General features: G+C 37.8%; 3 protein-coding genes across 3 annotated transcripts; 2 read left to right on the forward strand and 1 right to left on the reverse strand.

Annotated features, from left to right (window-relative positions):
• Positions 1-664: 664 nt before the first annotated feature.
• LOC106435783 (probable receptor-like protein kinase At5g24010) lies at positions 665-2,447 on the forward strand. The gene has a single exon (XM_013876711.3). The coding sequence runs from the start codon at positions 795-797 to the stop codon at positions 2,205-2,207; it is 1,413 nt and encodes a 470-aa protein (XP_013732165.2). The 5' UTR covers positions 665-794; the 3' UTR covers positions 2,208-2,447.
• Positions 2,448-3,376: 929 nt separating this feature from the next.
• On the forward strand, positions 3,377-6,705 carry LOC125604821. Its single transcript, XM_048775018.1, has 3 exons — positions 3,377-4,125; positions 4,207-4,803; positions 5,088-6,705. The coding sequence occupies exons 1-3, from the start codon at positions 3,829-3,831 to the stop codon at positions 5,616-5,618; spliced, it is 1,425 nt and encodes a 474-aa protein (XP_048630975.1). The 5' UTR covers positions 3,377-3,828; the 3' UTR covers positions 5,619-6,705.
• Positions 6,706-7,674: 969 nt separating this feature from the next.
• On the reverse strand, positions 7,675-10,881 carry LOC125604820. The gene is made up of 2 exons (XM_048775017.1): positions 8,336-10,881; positions 7,675-8,236 (listed from the first exon to the last, which is right to left on the reverse strand). The coding sequence occupies exons 1-2, from the start codon at positions 10,314-10,316 to the stop codon at positions 7,932-7,934; spliced, it is 2,286 nt and encodes a 761-aa protein (XP_048630974.1). The 5' UTR covers positions 10,317-10,881; the 3' UTR covers positions 7,675-7,931.
• Positions 10,882-13,773: the final 2,892 nt, after the last annotated feature.

The following is a 13,773-nucleotide window of genomic DNA, read 5'->3' on the forward strand; positions in this document are numbered from 1 at the left end:
GGAGAAGGTTTCAGATACATACCATGAACTTTGCAGACGCCACCAAAGCCGAGTTGCACATAACACCACACAGCGCTTGAAACCACTTTCCAACCGAACATAGGATCGCTACTGCCGTCAACTACCAAAGGTCTATGGTCTGATTCTCCTATCTCAAAAAATTCAGTTTCAGACACTGGAAATTTCTCAAACCAAGCCAGTGTTGCCATTATGCGATCTAAACATCACTTAACCTGATAAGTTCCTCTCTGTCCCACCCAAGAGAATCTGTTACCAACTATTGACAAATCCTCAAACTCACAAACTCGCATCATATGTCTGAAGTTTTGAAATGAAGCCTCTGGTACTTCTCATGATTGGCACTTATCTCATTGAAATCTCCCAAAGCAAACCAGGGTTCATGTCGTCTAGCGTGAATTCGATAGGGTGGTTCAAGTGATGCAGTTAGGCATGAATCCTCATACGGCAGTTAAAATTGTCAGCTATAAAATCGTCTGTAATATTTCTCATAGTTGTAATAGCATATTTATCCAGCGAAAAAACAAAAAACATCATATTTTGTGTCATTACAGTAGAGTGAAATTTTGATTAATAATTGGGCTTGGGCTTTTACACAAGTTGGGATCTATGAGCCGGTACATATTACTCGTGTCTCTTATTAAATGATTCAGATGATCGAAAATGCAGACGAAACAGCTGTAATGACGCGTTGACTAGGTCTCAATTTCCAAATTACATCATCTTCTTGTCTGATTGATCTCGACTGCAAATTCTGCAATCTCTTCTCCGCGGCAATGGCGATTCTGTCCAGGAGGATCGTATTCCTTTTCTCCGTTATCTTCCTATCATCCTCAATCTCGTCTCTCTCTTTCTCCCCCGCCGACGAGTACCTCGTCAACTGCGGCTCCAACGTTGACTCCACCGTGGATAACCGCCGGTTCGTCTCCGACGCGTCGAAAGTGAAGTTCTTCTCATCGGAAGGATCAGTCTCCCTCCAAGGAGAAGATCTAGCTCCGAACGTCCCTCAGATCTACCGGACCGCTAGGGTATTCGCCCGACAGGCAAAGTACGAGTTCAATGTCCGCGAGAAAGGGACTCACATGGTACGTCTTCATTTCAATAGGCTCTCTTCCTCTCAAATCGATCTTAACGACGCTGAGTTTCACGTCACCGTTAACGGCCACGTCGTGCTTAGAAATTTTAACGGCAATAACGATGACTCGTCGTCTAAAGTTAGGGAATTTCTGATTTGGGTAGATGTTGGAGAGGTTGTGGTCAGGTTTGTTCCTAGTGAAGATTCGAAATTAGCGTTCGTTAACGCTATAGAAGTTATATCTGCGCCTAAGGATTTGATTGCTGATGTTGCAACCTCTGTATCTCGTGATGGAACTGGCAAGTTGAATGGTTTAGGTAAACAAGCCATGGAAGTTGTGTACAGGATCAACGTTGGTGGTAGAAAGGTTACTCCTTTCAATGACACCTTGTGGAGAACTTGGCTCCCTGATGATGACTTGTTCAAAACCGTTGATGCGTCTTCTCACAAAGCTTACTTCACCGGTAGGATTAAGTACAGGCCCGGAGGTGCGAGCCGGGAAGTTGGTCCTGATAACGTCTACAACACTGCCCGTGTGGGCAATGTTATGAGCTGGGACTTCCCGGTGAGCACGGGTTACAAATATCTGATCCGGATGCATTTCTGTGACATAGCTAGTGAATCACTCGGTATGCTCTATTTCAACGTTTACATCAACGGAAACTTGGCTTATCAAGATTTCGATATCTCTGACGCTACTGGTTACGTCCTTGCTTCCCCTTATTACATGGATTTCGTGGTGGATCTTACTGCTGATTCCAACAACCCTTTAGGATCATCGATTACAGTAAGTGTGGGACCATCAAACAAGACCAGTGTTGATGAGCATAGAGTGGATGCGATGTTGAACGGTGTTGAGATCATGAAGATGAATAACTCGATGGGGAGTCTTGATGGGTTTGTTTCCACAGATATGATTCTCACTTCTTGCCCAAATAGAAGAAACCTGAGCATATTCATCGCAATGATGGCGTCTATGTGTATATTCATGAGCTTTTACGTTGTGGTTCAGAGGAAGAAAGTCAGAGATGACATTAGCTGGACCAAGCTGCCCATGGACGTCCGTCAAGATAATCTCAAGTCTGGGAATCAATTTTCAGCAAGAAAGCCTTGATGATAATGCTTTTTGCTTGTTGGGTATACATATAAACAAACTTCTTCCTCGAGTATTTTCCTACTTTGGTACGACGTTCTTTTTCTTTGTGTGATGTTTCTCACGGGTGTTAATGATGTATTGTACTTTTTGTTTTATGTATTTGTATCTGTGTATATTTTACTCGCCGGTCGATATCAAAATATGTATGTTGTTCACGAAATATGTTCTACTGTTCATGTTATTATTTGATATCTTTCAGTTTAAAAGATGTAGCCCTGAACTAGATTATTCAATTACAAAATTACCAAATTAATTGGAATGATTGTTGTATGACAACGATTTAAATTAAGGGAAAATTGGATAAATAGGACACTTTTGAACTTGGATTTGTCACATTAGGATTTCTAGAAGATATTTTAGGAAAATAGGATTTTAGATCTTGTAAAATACCAAAGTACCTTTAATTTACCAATTATGTTGAATTTAAATTATAAATTATAATAATTTTCGTAATAGATTTTAATGTTAAAATTAAAATCCATAAAAATTAAAAAATAAAAAAACACTAAATGGGAAAAAAGGAGACGCGGGATGCCGCAAACCTAATTCCCCTTTCTCTTTGTCTTCTCCGTCGTAGACTCGTCGCTCTCCCACGGCGATTTAGGGTTCAACGGTGAGAAGCTCTGTTCTTCGTCGGTGTTTCATCAGCCCGTGGTCTCTACTCTCGTCTCCGTCACCATCCTTTTCGATCTCACTGAAGACACAACGGCTGCGAATCGTTCTTCCTCTTCGTCGGGTCAAATCGATTTTCGAAGTGTTCTTCCATCAATTTCGCCTCTCAATCTCACAATTCTTCACAGAAGGTATTGGATTTCATCTATAGATTCTCATATTAAACGAAATCGAAGTGTTCTTCCATTAAAGCTTGATTTTTTTTTAAAATGATTTGGCGTGTTTCTTAAAATAATTTTGTTTCACGGATTGGTTAAACATCTTATACATTATTATTTGTGTGATGATATTGAAACCTTTACATGTTGAACTAATAATTTTGTCACGGTTTGTAGCTATGTCTGAGGAGCTACCGAAGAGGCTTTTTAAGGAGGGCGAGGAGCCCCGAGTTACTCAGATCAACAACAACTGCAGGATCGACTACATAATCCGAAAGTTCCAAGGGTGGCTGCCAAAGGAGTTGGATGTCGTGAAGAAAGACCCGGTTTTTCATCAGATTTTTAAGCTCCATGAGAATGGTCTTGGATACTCTGCGAGGGTGATACACAGCTTCTTGTGTAGGGAGCTGGTGACTTTCTTACAGCACGAGCTATGGTTTGTCTTTGCGAGGAGACCGCTTCGATTCTCATTGCAAGAGTTCCACGCCGTAACCGGGTTTGAATGCGATACTCACATTTCGATTGAGGAGTTTGAAGAGTGGAAATATGATGGTGGTTTCTGGAGCAAGGTTTTGAGGAGAAAAGATGGAACAATTACACTCTTCAACCTGTGGACTAAGGACAAGGAAGCTGTAAAGAAATGGAAGAATGCAGATCGCATACGTCTTATCTACTTGGCGATCATTCTTTGTGTGGTATTGGCGAGAGATGAGAAGGCTAATATCCCCCTGAAGTACATCGCGGTGGTCATGGATCTTGACAGAGTTCGAAGGTATCCTTGGGGAGTTGCTGCTTATGACCTTCTCTGCAAATCCATAGCCAAAAATCGTTCCCAACTGAAGGAAAAGACCACTAGCTATGTCTTGGATGGCTTCTCATACGCCTTGCAGATTTGGGCAATGGAAGCGGTGCCAAAAATCGGGAAGCTTTGTGGAAAAAAGCTGGATAAGGGTTTCAAGGACGGTCCTAGATGCATAAACTGGATGGGAGCTGCGAAGGTGTCATATGAGGAGATCATTCGCTTGGAGGAGATTATTACACCCAAGGTAATTTTATCTATTTATGACGACTCTTTCCGGTTTGAAATGAGTAGTTAGTATCTAACTGTATTTCCCTTTCTTGTGTAGGATGACATCTACCCATACATCTCATGGACAGGAAATTATGATGTTGTCAAAGCTCAGGCGTTTCGCAGAGATGATGATGTGGAGGATGACAGAATCAAGGTTCTGATGGAGATGATAAAGAAGGGGCATGATTTTAGTGAGCATGTTTGGGAAACTGAAGAAAATGAAGTGATTTCTTTATCTCTCGATGACGAATCAGCTGTGAATGATGAAGCAAGCGTGAATGTTGAAGCAGCCGAGAGTGATGACGACTTTCAGACTCCGAAAGGATCAAAAAACGTTGGTTCTAGATCAAAGAGGGGTAAAAAGAGGCTTCCCGATCGTGGTATGGAGAAGAGAAAGCATAAGGTTCTCGCAAGTGGCGCAAAGCAAGCTCCTTTTAATGAAGACATGAAGGCTTTTATGACACAGTTGTTTGAGCACAACTTCTCTGGAATGGAACAAAGGATACAGAAACAGATGGCCGAGACATTTGAGCAGATGCGGACAGAGCTTAAACAATCACGTAAGGAAGCCAGCGTTGAAGTTGAGCTTGGAGAGCCTTCACCGACAAAGCCATCGACGAGCCAGGCACCGTTGAGGAGGTCCACACGCGGGGTAAACAAACACTAGTCTTCACCATCCTCTTCAATGTTATTTTGTCTTGTTTAAGTTCGTGGTTTGCGTGTCTGTTTGTTTTATTGGCATCTAAGTTATCGGCCTGAATTTTGTTGTACTTTATAAGGTCTCGGTTTGTATGTGTGCTTGGTGTGTAAGTGTCCTTGGTTTGTAAGTGTCTTGTTTGAACTTATGTAATGGTCTGGAACTTTTATGTAAAATAATTAAGTAATGATAATGTATTTTGGTATCTCAATTATTGCTTATTTGTCATGAAATAACAGGATGGTTCCGAGACTACATTCGATGTGAATTATAGTGAAGCAGATGATTTGGGTCGCGGGATAGGTACACAAGGGGTTGAAGGGCTTTCTCAGACGTCGTATGTGCCAGGCTTTGATCCATCTCAGGACAAAAAAGAAGAAGACTGGTGGACTCCAATGACTTCGGTCCGAGGTTCAGTGGATAATCCAGTAAAGAAAGAAAAGACAGAGATGAATACAGCTCCACCGCCGTCACAGTGGGAGAAATGGTGCAAAAGAAAAGGTCATGGACTTCAGCTTAGCGATTCACCATTGCCAGAAGATGCTTCTCCGCAGGCGTCACTTTATTATATCTCCGAAGAGTCATGGAAAGGATTCACGGAATGGGCATTAAAGCCTATACCTTTAACAATTGGTCCTACATGCTTTAATTTGTCTGTAGCTACAAGAGTAGTAAGTGCTGGAAAATGGCTTGGAAACGAGGTAATGAATCTTGTACTAACCTTTAGTGAATTTATCTTCCTAACACTTCTTATATGCTATATTACTTAACTTTCATTGTAAATTTTTAGGAGATGGATGCGGTTATGTTTATATGGCGTGTGAACACTACATTGAATCGTTGGGCCCCTCGGCGTGTTGCTTTCATGAGTGCTATGTTTTGCCTCCAAGTAGACGCTGCATACAAGAAGTTTTTACCAAACAAAAAAGCCTATCAATTGCCTGATTTCCTTCTTGGGTACGGCAGAGGAGAGCTTCCATCTCATGGGCGGACTGATCTAGTTTGGGGTGTTGATGTTGATCGACTCTACTTTCCTCTGTTTGTAAATGGTAACCATTCAGTTCTTTTTACATCCTAGTATACATTTCTTCGTTTACAAATTTTTGTGGACACGAACGCAGGTAATCACTGGGTTGGTGTCTGTGTAAACATCATTGAAAGAAAAGTAGAAGTCCTTGATTGCGGTCGGGGAAAGAACAGACAGTACGTTGAGAAGTTTGCTGCTATCATTCCTAGGATTGTGAAGTCCGTTGCACCACAAGAAAGACAGAAGCAGCTACTCCTCTCATCATATTCTATCGTGGATGTGCCTATGAAGTTGAGATTGAACAAAAGTTGTTGTGATTGCGGTGCATACGCTTTGAAGCACTTGGAATGCTCGCTGCTTGGTCTTGACGTCAGTTTAGTGGATGATGAAATCATTATGGGTTGTAGACAGAAGATTGGAGTGGACTTATGGGAGGCTGCACACGACCCCATCTTTGCTGAGGTTATGACACGATATGTGCCTTCACCATGGGAGAGGTCTGAGGTCTTTGACCTGGAGGATGATTGATTAACTGTGATTTTAGTAGTTTGGTTTGTTAGAATTAGAAAACAACTTTGGCTTTGGTATTTGATTTGAATTAAGAAACAACTCTAGCTTTGATTTTGTATAAATTATGAAACAACCCTATAAAGAACAAAATCATAAAAACTGAGGACCCAAACCCTAAACAAACCCTTAACTAAAACCATAACCATAGACATACCCTAACCAAACCCTTAACTAAAACCATAACCATAGACATACCCTAACCAAACCCTAAAACCATAATACAATCATGATTCTTAATCATACCCTAAACAAACCCTAAATCTGTAATTCATAGTCAAACCCTTAACCCTAAACAAACTCTAAAACCATAACCGTAGACATACTCTAACCAAACCCTTAACTAAAACCAAATACAAATTAATCCAACGCCTCAAACACACACCTATTTATTGATTATTTTTGTACATTGGTCACTATCTAAGTACGTCCGTCCACTATGTTTGATAGATGTTTAAACACTAATTTAGAGGGTTCAAAGACAAAGTTCTTGTGGTGTTATCAATAAATTTAGTGATTTTTTTCTGCTCTGCCTTAGCTAGAATACGCGTTCTGGGAGTATGAAACGACGTAGTTTTGGTTATTTTTTTGACCTAATCTCTTTTCTTCCTCATTCTTCCTCGACAGAGAGATTGCAGCGGCGAAAATTTGGAGATCGACTCCCTCATGTCTTCAGTAAATTCTTCATCCACTACAAGAGATCGCCTCGCGAAACAACGGGGAATTCCCACAAGATGCAATTGCGGTGAGGCAGTGAATCGTTTCACTTCAAAAACAATTCAAAATCCGGGAAGATTATTTCATTGTTGTCCTTTGGGATCTCAAAAGGTTAGTCATGTTATCATATAACTGTCTCGTTGTTGTCCGATGAGAGTAGAATTAGTCAATCTAATTGTGTATTGGATGTTACTGATGAAGGACAAAACCCACTTGTTCAAATGGACTGACAAGTCAGTTGTTGAGGAGATTGAAGACTTCCAAGACCTGTTTGACGTGTTACTCGTTGACAATTCCGAGTTTCAGAAATCAGTGAGAGCTGGTGAGGCCATGATGACACGCCATGAGAGTAGAATTCAAGAGATGGAAGATGCAATGTGCCATTGCGAAGAGAAGACCTCGGAATGCATTAGGGAACTTAGGGGCATAAAAGCTTTGTTTGTGTGTTGTTTGGTGATGGTCTTCTTGTACCATATCTATGCATGATGTTCAACAAAGGCAGCGACTTCGCGCACAACTACTTTTATGTGCTTCCTCAACTTGTTGTTTCTTATTTTCAAAGAAGTTAAGACCATGTTTCTTGTTATTTCGAGGTGATCATCATCTACTGAAACGAATTATTTTGCAATTACTTTGGTTGTTACTAGAATAAATCGATTTGTCTCTATAGTTTAGCAAATACCAAATTGTCAAATAGGTTCTTAAACAGAAGATCAAATTGTTTCAAAAGCAATAAAGAAAAAAACAGAGACAGATGCAGACACATAACAAACTAGATGGGTAAATCGCATGTTCCTCTCTTGTGTCCTTCAGTTCCACAACGGCTACACTTATGCTTTTTATTCTTCTTTGATCCTTGAGAAGATGCGATCTTGTCTTCTACTGATTCATACCTTCTCTTTACTGGTCGACCAGCACTCTTTCTTGTCTTTGGTGGTAAAACCTTTGCAAGTTTAACCTCAGCAGGGACATTCCATTCTGACTCTACAACTGCTATTGGATTAATGGAATCTGCATAGGCGGTTCTCCACGCTGCAGTGCTGTATAAGGCGTCAGTGAATCTGTGCACTTCCATACCTGTCAATCTCAAAAAAAACTTGATCAATATGAAGTCTATATGATGAAAATCCCGAAAATAAATAATTCTCAAGTATTCATGTGTTTATACTTCCATACCTCGTGAATAAATTGCAGGAATGGCGTGTCGGCAAGGAATTTTTCCTATATCATACTTACCACATGTGCATGTTCTTCTTTCCAAATCAACATGACAATCATATATGTCTCCTTTTACAACCGATCTGAAGTTGTCAACCTTGTAAACCTGGAATCCTTTTGCCTTCACAATTCTCCTATCAATCTTTCTCTCCACCTTAGCGGTTAAAGGATCTAGATGCTTTGAGCTTAACAAGCGACGCTCATAGAACCATCGAGTCAACAGTTCTCTTATACTATCAAGCAAAGGAATAACCGGATATTCTCTAGGTATTCTAAGAACTGAATTTATAGACTCTGCAGGGTTCGTGGTCCTAATGTCATACCTGGAACCAGGGAAGAGAGAACGAGCCCATTTGCGCACATCAGCCTCCCGTAGATATCTTCCAAGCTCAGGACTCATATCAAAAATTTCGGTGATACGTTCTTGAAATTCAGTGTATCTATATGCCCGTGAAGCCTTTTCCACCAACGCAGTCAATCCTTTTGTCTTGAAAAATGAGACCACATTGGTCAATAAGTGATGAATGCAAATTCCATGTGCTGATCGAGGGTAGACAGTCCCAATAGCTTTAGAAATAGACGCATTTCTATCTGAGACAAAAGCTAGGTCTTGACAATCAGCAATAACCACTTTCAACTGTCTGAAGAACCACCCCCATGAATCGTCATTCTCTGAATCAACAACCCCAAATGCAATCGGATACAAATTAGAGTTACCATCTACAGCAGTAGCAACAAGAAGTGTCCCTTTGTATTTATTTTTCAGAAAAGTTCCGTCAACAACAATCACCCTTCGCATTGCATTGTAGAATCCTCTAACTGATTGCCCAAATGACATAAATAGATACATGAATCTTCCCTTCTCATTAGTTTCATAGTGAGTATGCGTACCAGGATTTGCTTCTTTAATCATATGCAAATATGCTGGTATTTTAGAGTAACTGCGATCTGGTATACCTCTAGCAGCTGCAATAGCAAACTCACGAGCTTCCCAAGCGTGCCAATAAGTAATCTCACAACTATGCTCCATTCTCATAAATTGAATGATGTCATTCGGTTTTGGGCCATCGTTTGCATCATCAAATCGATGTTGTATCAGAGTCCCAATTGTTCTTGCTGATGCTGTTTTTCCGAATTTCCTTTTCTTTGAAGGAGCACATGAATGTCTTCCATCACATTGGTTGATCATGAAATATGTAGACCCATCTATTCCTTCTGCACGCACAGTCCAGTTGCACAATGCATCTTTACATCGAATATACCACCATTTTCTCGTGGATTTGATAACAGTGTAATCGAAATTATTCTTCATCGCTAAAATTTCCATTGTTGCCTTCAGAACCCCTTTACTTGTGAAAATTTGATCCTTCTTCACGAAGTCTCCTCTCCAAGCTCGACCATCCTTATCACTGTCTCCATTGTTTTGACAAAGTTCAATGTTTTCACTCCTTAAAGGACCGCAACCATCTGCAGCGACATGATTCGTTCTTTTAACAAAAGACTCCTTTGACGGCTTGACAAACTCTGCTCGATTTATCTCAGGAACTTCTTCATCCTCAACATTACTTGAATCACAAGGCTCCTTATTCAAATCGATATTGACTCGTTCCTTTTGATTTACACCAGAAACAGAGAACATCACACACAAGGTAGTAGACGATTCCCTCTTTGCATAGCCCACAAAATTAGATGCTTGCCGATCATTGGTGATAATAATAGGAGGATTCCCTTTTTGATTCAACAACGAATAACTGAACTCGGCATTAATGGCATTATGGTCCACCCCATAATCCTCACACACCATTATCTTGAGCTGCTTCAACGTAGTAGTAGTTGCTAATGTTACCATTCGACCACGCCTTTCTTTGTCTACCACGAAACTCCAGTCATCACCGCGACTACACATCCATTCACCCGATTTGACATAGATTAGAACCATGTTGTATTGATAGAGAAAAGAGAGATGATTATGTCGATGAAGAAGAGAGAAACACAAAGAACGACGACAAAAGATCGTGGGAGAAGGAGAAAAACGTGGGAGAAAATATTCTTGGAGATATTTAGGGAAGATTTAGTTTAGATTTAGGAAACATCTTTAACCGATTATGGAAGTTTCCATATTTTTCGGATTTCCTGTAGAATGTATAACCTATGTAAGTCAGAACACAGTAGAGTAGATGTGAAACATATTCTTCCCTAGGCGCCACATAAGGTAAAAGACAGACCACATCATGGCTCCAAATATAGATAGGGTATATCAACGCATTGTGGCTACATGTCGTAATCAAGCTAAAGGTATAAGAAAGACATCTTTCTTGATTATAACGTAACGTAACCTAGCTTTGGTTAGAATATATAAGAAAAGATAGGTTACGTTGTATACCAAAGATATATCTATGTATAAACATTAGTAGCCGAATTCTAGACTAAGTAGATGACCAGAATGAGTATTGTAACTGTAGCTAGAAGATGAAATAAAATATGATTCATTTAAAAAAAAAAACAATTTAAACATATATATTGTCATACTTATGTTTCCAATAGTGTTGATATTTTTTAACATTTTTAAAATTCAGTTTACTATTTTTTCTATTAAAAAAGGGTAAAATATGTCCAGAATTGTCCAAAATATCAGAAATCCTATTGTGACAAATAAAAGTTCAAAGTGTCCCATTTTTCCAATTTTCCCTTAAATAAATCATACCGTGGAATTTGAGTAGGCCTGCGACTTTCGTTATTCGGATCGGTTTCAGATCAGTTTCGAATCGGATTCCAGATATTTTGGTTATAAAAATTACATCCAAATACTAGTTAGTAAAATTTTTGTTTGTATTCGGAATTGGTTCCACCCGCTTCCGGATCGGTTCAGGTATAACTTCAAATCCAATATATTAAATTTTGATTTATTTTTATTATTTCCAAAGAAAAATAAATCGAAATCATATATATCACTAATATGTATTTAACTAGTTTTCAATTTTCAGAATTTAACGAGAGAAAAAGATATGGTACAAACGAAAGTATGGCTTCGAATGGGTAACGCATATCAAAAAATGCAGATTAAATAGAAATGCAGGTCAAACAGAACAAATGCAGATCAAGTTAATAAATTATTGTATTTAAATATATGTTGAATTTTTTATATATGTTATTGTATCAATAAACTCTTCATTTAAATTTTCAAAATATAAATACGTATATGTATATGCAAGAACAAAAAATATGTTTGGTATTTAATTGTCATTAAGTAATTATAAATATCTTTTAAAATACCAAAAAATCTAAAAAATACCTGAAAGTATTTAAATACCCAAAAAATATTGGAAAATCTGACCAATGACATGAAAAATACCATAAATTTATCCGATTATCCGAATTATATTTTTGAAAATCTAAAGCTTTACCCATTACCCAAAATCATTCCCAAAACCCCTAATCGAAAACTTCTAAAATATCCATAGTTCCAAGAAACCAATAGGGTAAAAATATCAGCTTGGTTCTTATCTGAAATGACATTTTTTGGATCGGATCCGGATAAATACCCAAGCCTATAAAAAACTCAAACACCCGCATTAAATCTAGAACCCAAAACAATATTCAGATAGATAGTGATTTTTGAATGATTTTAATTATTTTGATAAAAAAAAGAATGATTTTTATTTATGAAATATATATTTATATAGTAAATATAGTTATTTTAAAATTAAAGTTAATGATATGTAAACTGAGTATATATTATAATAATTAATGAATAATTTATAGAATAAAATATATAAATAAATAATATATTCCTTATATCCATTTTAAAACTAATTTTGTCTAACATAAATTATTACTTAATATAATAAATCAAATAAACTATGAAAATATAATGTTGAGATAGTTAATGTTTAATTTGAAAATGAATCAAAGTAACTAAATAAAAATATTGATATACAATAAATATGAAATAAACACAGGTGATTTCAATATATTTTATAAAATGTATAAAATATTATAAATAAAACTGAAAAAACAAAAAAAAATATTTCCAATTAGTGTTAACATTGAAGAAGTGTTGTTTATTTAAAGATAATAAAATAACCTAAAAATTGGAAAACTAGTTAACACAATACAAAAATTCATCATAAATTTTCTTATAAAATTAAAACAATGTGTTTTTAAAAACATTTACTAGTAGAGATGATTGTTTGATTTGTGAAAGAATAAAATAAAATAGTAAATAGGATTTATAGGGAAGAAAAAAAAGAAAGTAAAAGTAAAGATGGCATGCATTGGCCTACTGCTCTTGCCCCGCTTCTTTTTCACATCATTTGCAGAACAACTTTTTTTATCACACATCTTATTCTGCATGCAGATATATGTGTTTTTTATTATTATAATTTGTTCTGCAATTTTTTTCTTGATTGTGCTTCAATTACAGAACAATCTGCATCTCCTTTTTTTCTGCGTTTCTCCTGTGTTTGTCCTGCCTTTCATTCAAAATCTATAGCTAGACGTTGTTCAAAACTGTTGATGGGTATCACTTATATGCCAAGGTAATATGTTAGCTTTCCTAGATCTGATATCTCAAACTTCTTTGACACCTCTTCCTCGAATTGGTTAATCACCTTAAGCGAAGTTCCCATCACAATACATCATCAAAGTAAATGGCTATTAGCAATAAGTCTCCTCTTTCATTCTTATGGTACAGTGATGGATCCTTCATGCACTTCTTAAATCTCATCTACTCCATAACCTGATCGAATTTCATATTCCAAGCTCTTGGTGCTTGGCATAACCCATACAAAGCCTTGTGTAATACATAAAATCGATCCTCTTCTCCTTTCTTTTTATAACCTTCGAGTTGTTTAACATACACTACCTCCTTTAGATCTCCATTCAATAAAGCGTTCTTCACTTCTAGATGATGAATTCCTAACCGTTTTTTGCTGCGAGGACTATTAAGAGCCGTATAGTCTCAAGACGTGCTACTGGTGCAAACACTTGTTCCCGTACCATCCACCTTTCTTTTTTTCTTGTAGATCCACTTTAACGCTATAGTTTTAACTCCAGCGGTCTCTCCTCAAGCTCCCATGTCTTGTTTCTTGTGATTTACTCTACCTCGGCTACCATAGCTTTAACTCATTCTCTTACATGTGCAGCCTCAAGATATTTCTCTGGCTTTGCATCTAGTATGAGCAACATTATTTCAATTTCTTGATCTAAAAGTAACACATAATCGTCGAGATACCTTGGTTTTGTTATGGTACAACCGTTTCTAGTCACCAACGGTTGAAGACCACCATATTGGTTTGCATTGTGATCAGTATCTTCTTCTTCTTCCTCATCTTGGTTTATAGCTTCATGTTCATGATCATCACCTTGATTATTACCTTCTCTATATCACCCTCATA

Source organism: Brassica napus, unplaced genomic scaffold (assembly GCF_020379485.1).
Source record: "Brassica napus cultivar Da-Ae unplaced genomic scaffold, Da-Ae ScsIHWf_629;HRSCAF=925, whole genome shotgun sequence".
Lineage (NCBI taxonomy): Eukaryota > Viridiplantae > Streptophyta > Magnoliopsida > Brassicales > Brassicaceae > Brassica > Brassica napus.

What these genes read in the sequence shown, in the direction of transcription:
- LOC125604821 (XM_048775018.1), top strand. Translation starts at nt 3,829, where the DNA reads ATGGATCTTGACAGAGTTCGAAGGTATCCTTGGGGAGTTGCTGCTTAT. An exon ending in AGGAGATTATTACACCCAAG is followed by an intron (nt 4,126 to 4,206) that starts GTAATTTTATCT and finishes TTTCTTGTGTAG; the next exon opens with GATGACATCTACCCATACAT. An exon ending in TGAGGAGGTCCACACGCGGG is followed by an intron (nt 4,804 to 5,087) that starts GTAAACAAACAC and finishes ATGAAATAACAG; the next exon opens with GATGGTTCCGAGACTACATT.
- LOC106435783 (XM_013876711.3), top strand. Translation starts at nt 795, where the DNA reads ATGGCGATTCTGTCCAGGAGGATCGTATTCCTTTTCTCCGTTATCTTC.
- LOC125604820 (XM_048775017.1), bottom strand. Translation starts at nt 10,316, where the DNA reads ATGGTTCTAATCTATGTCAAATCGGGTGAATGGATGTGTAGTCGCGGT. An exon ending in TCCTGCAATTTATTCACGAG is followed by an intron (nt 8,237 to 8,335) that starts GTATGGAAGTAT and finishes TGAGATTGACAG; the next exon opens with GTATGGAAGTGCACAGATTC.